Source organism: Apis dorsata, unplaced genomic scaffold, assembly GCF_000469605.1.
Source record: "Apis dorsata unplaced genomic scaffold, Apis dorsata 1.3 scaffold_52, whole genome shotgun sequence".
NCBI classification, from domain to species: domain Eukaryota; kingdom Metazoa; phylum Arthropoda; class Insecta; order Hymenoptera; family Apidae; genus Apis; species Apis dorsata.
The window spans coordinates 1,672,893-1,681,354 of NW_006263353.1; the positions used below are offsets into that span (position 1 = coordinate 1,672,893).

Below are 8,462 nucleotides of genomic sequence, written 5' to 3' on the forward strand. Positions count from 1 at the left end.
GCGCACGTCGGTTAGAAATTGCGCCTCTCTATGCGCATCCGATTTAACGAGCCGAATGCAGGCGGCATTTTTACGGGACACCCGTTGATTCGAGGGCAGCGCTCGCCTTGATGAGGGATCGCGGAACACCACCGTGTTCCATCGTTTCCATCGGGATATTATTATCGATGGAGGAAAAGGTGCTGCTTGCCTTTTTTTTTTTTTTTTTTCTTTTTTAAGTCTTGGTTTGTTTCGACAAAAGGAAAGAATTAGAAGTATAGGAAAGATGATTTTTGGCATGTTGAATTTTTCTTAAATATATATCCAGTAATTAGAACAATCTCAATTTTAAATTAGCAACGTTTGATCAATTAATTATCTTACAAATATTACCTATTAACATGAAACGTCATCAAAAATTTTAACCAAGCAAATTAAAATCGATTAATTAACTATTAATCGAACAAAACATCGATGAAACATCTTCAAACACTGTTCGAACTAATCTAATCTAAAGAAACACAAAAAAAAAAAAAGAAAAAAAAAACAAGGATGAATCACGAACGAAGAAATAATCAATGCCAGCGTAGAAAGTATCAATAATCCTCTCCTATTCACATTCATTCCTTCGTCGATGATCGATCGATCCGTCCATCGATCAACGATCAACGAGGAAGTCACGTCGAGTAATACTTCTTACCACGCGTCTATTCGCGGTTAGAACGATATTACAATGTCGTCGCGGATGATTATAACGCATTCGTGAGTATAGATGCATCGTGGGCATTCCATATGGAAGAAAGTACGAAGATGCGTACGTGTATGCACGGTCACGTACCCCGAGTCGAATACTTCCACGTGTTCATTATCGATCGATCGGACGCACGGGTAGTTTAGTATCCGGCCAGAAGTCCACTAAGGGAGAGAGAAGTCCACCGATTCTATTCGTGAGCGTTAATTGCGAGAAAGTTGATCGTGATAAGCCCTTCTAATAACCTCCTGTTCTTTTCCTCTCCCTTCTTCCGCCACGAGAGAAGGGGGAAATTAACCTGCCCTCGCTTTTCGAGTAATAGAGACGTCGGGGAAAGTAAAGCGATAGCTTTAATATTTTTGTTTATTTATTTTTCGTTAGTTTCTATAAATAAACACGCTTATCTCTGTATTTTTTTTTTTTTTTTTTTTTGCAAGATATTGGATTCGAATCGAACAGATCGTTTTATCGGGACGAACAGATCTATGAATCGAGTCGAAGTTCTTCTATTATTAAAATATCTTAAAATATCTATTTTTTAGTATATAAGAAATATTAAGAATCGTTACATATATATATTTTTATTATCTAAAGATTTCTTTTTTGAAGAAATTTTAAATTGATTTTAATTTCTTTTGATTATTATTATATTTCAATAATTTGTGACACAGTTGAATTCAACTTAAAATTAATATTAAAAATTCTTTCTCAATTAACTATCTTATTGTTTCCACTAATCAAATAAAGAAATATAAAACTAATCCCTAAATAGTCTTATTTAATTTACATCGTTATTAAGATTATCTTACGAGATAATAATTAATTTTACATTTTATGTAAACATAGTGAGAATTTTTCGAAAGAACGAACTGGAGGCAAGTATGCGCATACAAGTGGAATCGGTTCGTGTGGAATCCAAAGAAGTTTAACATTGGAATGTGGAAATCGATGATCACTCTACTAGCTGGTAAAGGAATTTTATTGAACACGCTGATACAGTGCATAATTCTCATTTACAATTTATAAAATATAGAGATATTCGTTTAAATCTTTCAAACATTCTATAGAAAATTCTTTTATAAATTTAAAACAATCAAACATTCAGAAATAAAATAAAAAACTTTGTATAACTTAAAAAATTTCGAATCATTACAAAAATAATAATTTTAGAATAAAAAAATATACTCAAAATAATCGTTATTATAAAAATTTTTTTCGTGAAACACTAAAAGTATCTCTCTTCATTATCCGATTATCTGTTAATTTTCAAAAAATATAATTTTATAATATAATAAAATATAAAAGAAAACTTAATGTAAAATTGAAACGAAAAATTAAATTATATCGATAATAATCTCATATTTACTTCGCAATTGGGTCAAAAATGACTCGAGGGAACGTAGCAGAATTAAAAATGTTCGAATTAACAGAAAGCTAAAATGAAAATTAAAAAGTTCAATAAGTTCTCTCATATAGCAATGAATAAATGCCATTTAATTAAAATATATTTTTTTTATATCATAATTAGTTCCGCTTCTTGCAACAATTCCTATATCAAACCCAATACTATCTTTATATTATCTATAAACCGCAACCAGACTGTCAAATTTTATGTAAATTTGAGAACGTTCAATATGTCAATATAAAGTCTATCAGCTGCGATATCGTTCGCTCAGTAGCCCGGTGTATGCATTTTTATGGCATTCAGTTCGAAGCACGAAAACCGGTGTTATAATGTACAATCGAACGAAAGTCGAGTTCGCTCGTTGAAGAAACTCGTGAAATTCCTTCCGCGATTGTTCGTTCGATGAATAGAATAAAGATAAAGGAGTTACACACCTGTTCGAAGGGTGTGTTTAGAGAAATTATTACAAATTATGGAAATCACGATGAAAGGGAAGATATTGATTCAAAAGATAGATAATATTTTTCTCAAAGGAAATTATATTTAGGTTAGATAGATCGCGAATAAGATGAATTTGAAAACGATTAAAAATTTCTTATTTTTACTTAAATTAATTCTAAATTAATTACTTCATATCAATTCTTTACAAGTTTAAAAAGAAAGAATCAGTTTAAATCAATTATAACGTATGATTTGTATCGCATACTTGTATAAAAATATAATAAATAAAAATTATGATTTTAGAGAAACTTTTAAATGATTTGAACTGCTACATAAATTTTGTCAAAATGTGTTTTTATATTTATATATTATTATATATTATATTTTAAAGTAAAATCAATTTTATGTTGCCATAAATAAAATTTCTATTATGCATATGTAATAATCATAAATATTATATGATAATATACTATTCTATATGGTATTCTAATATAATTTTTTCTGAATAAATACCTGATATTTTTGAGTAGCAAATATGTTCTTTTGTAACAGTCTACATAACCTAATTTCCAATTGAATTTCTATCAAATCAAATTGTAGAAATAATACTACATTATAAAAACATAAAAAAAAATCATAAATATTATATGATAATATACCATTCTATATGGTATTCTAATATAATTTTTTCTAAATAAATACTTGATATTTTTGAGTAGCAAATATGTTCTTTTGTAACAGTCTACATAACCTAATTTCCAATTGAATTTCTATCAAATCAAATTGTAGAAATAATACTACACTATAAAAACATTCTTTAAATTATCATGAAAATCTTTTACACTATTCAATCAAATAATTTATAAACACTTACCGAAACATGATCCGATCGAAGAATTCCACCAACTCTCTTAAATGCTCCTTGTCCCAGTCGCGAATCCGGAAAGAAAGATGTCCCGTAATTTTCTCTCCTCTTACGATTCCTCTTCTCGACTGGTAGAATCGAATCCGCGGAATTACAACCTGAAAACGATCCAAACCCGGTATACGTAAGACGAATCGTGTAATACAAGAGAAGTCCGTGCCGGCTGATCGTATAGAAAGCGAAGGAAAAGACTTGGAAGAGCGTTACACGCCTAATAACCGAGTATCATCTCTCTGTCGAGAATCGGAATTTCTACAATTCGAGATCTCGATCCGTGGATCTGTCTAATGTGGCCCAGCCACGCGAACCTATCATAACCTGGGCCAACATAACTATATGTTTGCCAAGCTAACCTCTTCCAGCCTCGATTTCCCTCGAATTTGCATTTCTACCGGTCTACGTACACTAACGTTGTTCCTGCAGGATCAACGTTCCACGATATTTTCGTATCGTTCCTTTTTTACTTCCAGAAGGAATGGTTTCTTAAAGGAAAATAACACGGAGTCGAAGAAACGGTCTGATTGTTCCGATGGCGATCGCGGCCGCTATTAAGAGCTTGTTAATGCGATTTCTGCTCGAGCTTTTTTGCCGTAACCGGGTAATCATACTTGTCGAACGATTTACCTGTGAACCGTGGAGATTGTATTCGACGGTTTCAACGTGATTTTACAATTCTCGTTTTTGTGTGTAACACTAGGTGATAGGATCCACGGCGAAAGTACGGTTAATTGACGTCTTGCGATCGAAGCGACGTATGAGTTTTATTTGGTCGAGCGTACTTAGAGGTTGGAATGGTACATTACAGATGGAGCCAGTTTCTTTTCCTCGCGGAAAAAGCTAGTTCATTATTGGTAAAAAGTACAGAGAGCGTTGTTCAACTGTTTGCGAGGTTGATTGTTAAGATTAGAGTAGCACGGGAATTCTTACTATCGAGTTTCCGTGATCGTGTTTAAATTCTTAGAAACTAGTTTCTTTGATCAGAGTGAAATTTCACGTAGATAACCACGGGGATCTTGGATCTCAATGATTATTCCAAACTAGTTCTATACTGAGATCAAAATGAAACACGCCCGATTTCTGGCAACCGTATATAGACACATTTGAAACTAGTTCCTTATTATCTACAATGGGATTTCTCGATATCTCTTTACTATATAATTGCTACCTGTATTTCTACATTTTTTGCAAAGCATTGTAAACACTTTGTAGTTGAATTATTAAAATTCTTAATCGAAATCACGTGAAATAGAAGATGAAAAAAATAAAGTTAGTTTTCCACTATAAAATACTATCTTCATATTCATATTTTTTAATGTTTAAAATTATTAAATACAATAAAATGAAACAAATCAAAACTAATATATTTAAATATAATAAGAAAAGAATTAAATGATTAAGAAAATATACAAATAACAATTTTGATTTATACATACATGTTTAATTCCAACATCTTTACTGTACAATAATTTCATACTTTTATCAATTGCGAAAGAAAAGAATAATAAGAGAAATTATGTACAATTCCTCTCTTTACCATTAATAATCTCTTGTTTCTAAACACCGCGATAATCGACGAACCTGTACCGCATACCACATACGTGTATCCCAATCCTCGAAAATCGTCGAAAAGGCAAAATCTAAAACCGGAGCCGAACAAGTCGGTCAAGGGGGGAGGGAGGTGGGAAAAAAACGAGTATATAGAAAAGGAACAAGGTACGAGAGGAGGAGAAAAAGTGGAAGAGGAAAACGAGGAGGCGGCAGAAGGCGATGCGTGTGGGTTCAACGAAGGGGGTGTCGGGTTACCAATGAAATACTGGTACCATTTTGTTTACAATATTGTCGGGGGTGTATTCGAGAGAAAGAGAAGGGTGTGGGGCAGAAGGTCGGACAGTTCCACAGGGCTCCGGCGTTGCCCGTTTCCGACCGTGGAAGGGGGGGGGGGGGGGGGGGCGGAGGGCCGGCCCGGTCCCCGGGGCCCCGGCGTTGGCCGGTTCGGGCCGTGGAACCCCTTGGGGGGGGGGAGGGGGGAGGGGAGCAAAGAGGTAAGTGAACGAAAGACAGAGAAAGGAGGGGGAAGGGGAGGAGGAGGAGGAGGAGTATACCAGGCATACAACCGGGGATCCCCTTTAAAGAATTATCTCTTTCTCGCGGGTTGGACCGGTGCGCCTCCACGGAGATCCCCTCGATTGGACTGATTCTTACACGCGCGGACCGGCGACGAGCCTAAATTGCGAATTCCGCCGCGTTCCACACCGACAAAGCAACGCGAGTCAAACGAGCTTGTTCCCCCGCCGCCGGATGACAGATTTATGGTATTAGATGGGACACGCGAATTTGTGTTCCCCGGTGACTTCGATCCCTCCGGATGGCCGGAGCTCGAGGGTACAAGGAGGAGAGAAGGACAGAGAGAGAGAGAGAGAGAGTTGGAAGAGAAAGAGAATGGGTATGTTTGCTGAAAGTTTGTTGAACTGACTGACTGTGAGACCAGATTTTCAAACGATTTTGGGTGGATTGGTGGAATGGCGAAACGAGGAATATTTCTTATGGTGAGGAATGCTTATTCTCGTTTCGATTTTTGTAAAATTTCTTCTGAAATTCTATTGGTCGAATAAAAATAATATTCGACATGATCTTTTTGTCAAAATTGAGAAAATAAAAGAAGTGTTTCTTTCTAAACAAATTAAATGGTGTTCTATTACAAACTACAAAGTATAAAACAAAAGTAAAAATAATTTTTATATGGAATTGATATTAATCAATATCGACTAACAACATCAATAATTCTTCACAGAACGATGAATATCAATCAATTTCGAGCTTGCTGTTGATCCACATAGAAAAACACACGTATAAATAAATAGTTTTTACGTGAAAATAATATTGATCAAAAGCGAGTGAATAAATGATCCAACATCAAGATTGTTCGAGTTAAAAAAGACAGGAGAAAGAAGAGAAAGAAAGGAGGAGTGTCGATAGAATTCATTAATCAAAAAATTTGCTGCCGTTCTGCTGTTAAACGCATAGTTATACAAAGTTTCAGTTTTCGAAATAACAGTTTTCTCGTACGAAAATAATACCTATTAATCAACAACGAGTGAATATAATCTCTCAACGTTTCACAAATCATTAAAAAAGAAGAAGAAGAAGAGGAAGAAGGGAAAAAAGGACGAAGATCGATAAATCTCGACTCGATATCGATATCATTTGAGCAACAGGCGCCAATGAGCAAAAGCTGTAGCGCTTCAATGCAGGAAGCACGATGGAAAATAGCAGGCCTCCGCGATTTCCACACTGTTAACATCCCGCTATCGATCTTCGCCGCAACTTCTCGCCTCTAATCATATCGCGGGCAACGTCTTCCTCGATGTTGCTCAGCCTACCGTGAAAGAGCCGCCATTCCACACCCGATTTGTGTCTCGATTCGAAGCGGATCGCTTGACCCTTGATACGTTGTCGGCTTCCGGGAATGGAAAAGCCTTGGCTTCCGTTTGCAACGGCTGTATCAGCTTCTCGTGTGATTAATTTCCTTAATTTTTAATTTTTGCCCAATAAATCTCTCAGATTTATAATTTTTTAATTGCATAGATAATTAGATAAGGTATTAGAGATATATAATCTCTAAAATATAAATTAACTTGTGCTCAAGAGATTTATGTCTATGTCTTATTTACTTTTAGTTGAATCATATGATGTAATATAGAAGCCTAAATTTGTTAAATTGGAAAATTAAAAAAAAAGATAGGATCGATTATTTAAATTTTGGATTGTATCTGTCCCACAAAAGAGCAAAAAAAAATTGTTCATTATGCAACAAAATTTTTGTTAAAATTACATATTCTATATCAAGAATTTATAATATTATTCTCCAAGAATAGACATTTCATTTATTAAAAAATTAAACATATTTCCATTTCATTTTTGCAAAAATTTTGTCAAAATCTGGTTTTGCAGCTCGAAGAATTAAGCTTAATTAAGATTTCCTTCCTCTTCTCGCGAAATTTCACGGTTGGGAAAAGAAGGATCACGTTTTACGATTTAAAAGAGAAAAGTCGATTCTTCGAGGATCGATCGATGAATCGACCGTGTTCGCTTAATCCAGCTTTAATTTCGACTTTACGAGCGTGCTTACCCGATCTGCTCGGTGGTCCACGTCCCGATCGTCCATTTATCTCGTGGCACACATTCGTGGAAAAAGCTCGTGTCGGCCAGCGTGTTATTCAAATGCAAACACATTCGTGGACGCTGACTTAATGGAAACGCCATGATAGTACGTCGAAAGTTTTTCCAATGCTGCAATTTTGCATCTCGGCCACGAAGAAATTCGAAGGTTTGAAACGATTTCTAAAATTCAAAAATTAAACTAGATTAAAAAAGATTTAAGGATTCATGCAAATCCTAATAATAATCGTAAATTTAAGAATTTCATATCGCTCGAAAGCTCGAAATATCCTTAGAATGGCTCGGAAAAAAACCACCATAGAACCAAAAATACACTCTGATGACATTTTTCTACGTGTTTCCGCAACGTATTTCCACTCGACCTTAACCTCTTCCACCCTCATCACCTTTCGAAAAAAAATTCACCACGGATCGACTATCGTCCACCCAAATTTTTCGCAAGTTAAAATAAAAAAAAAAGAAAGGAAAGAATCCGCGAGGTTCGAGGCCCCGGATGGGCAACACGCGCGGAACATTTGTCAGACACTTTAGGAGCTGTCGGCCCATTGTTTTCCCATCGATTCCCGGTCGGAAAGCACGCCTTTAACCGATGTTTTACACGCTCGATTCCTGGAACCGGATCCTCCATCTGGGATCGCAGACTTGTGGCATCCGAGTTGCACGTCCGTCCGAGAAAACAAGAGAAAGAGAAACGGCGCGCGGAGGGACACGAACCGACCGTTGCGACGGGTTGGAGAAGGAGGAGAGGAGCAGAGGGAGAGAGAGAGAGAGAGAGAGAGAGA

General features: G+C 35.7%; 1 protein-coding gene across 1 annotated transcript in view; it reads right to left on the reverse strand.

Moving 5' to 3' along the window:
- LOC102679002 overlaps window positions 1–7,804 on the reverse strand; it is a 20,660-nt gene extending 12,856 nt beyond the window's left edge. The window contains exons 1-2 of the mRNA XM_006609344.2: window positions 7,631–7,804; window positions 3,451–3,599 (exon numbers count right to left, since the gene is read on the reverse strand). Coding sequence (XP_006609407.1) covers window positions 3,451–3,599; window positions 7,631–7,666 — 185 coding nt within the window. The 5' untranslated portion in view covers window positions 7,667–7,804. The remainder of the gene's footprint in view (window positions 1–3,450; window positions 3,600–7,630) is intronic.
- Window positions 7,805–8,462: the final 658 nt, after the last annotated feature.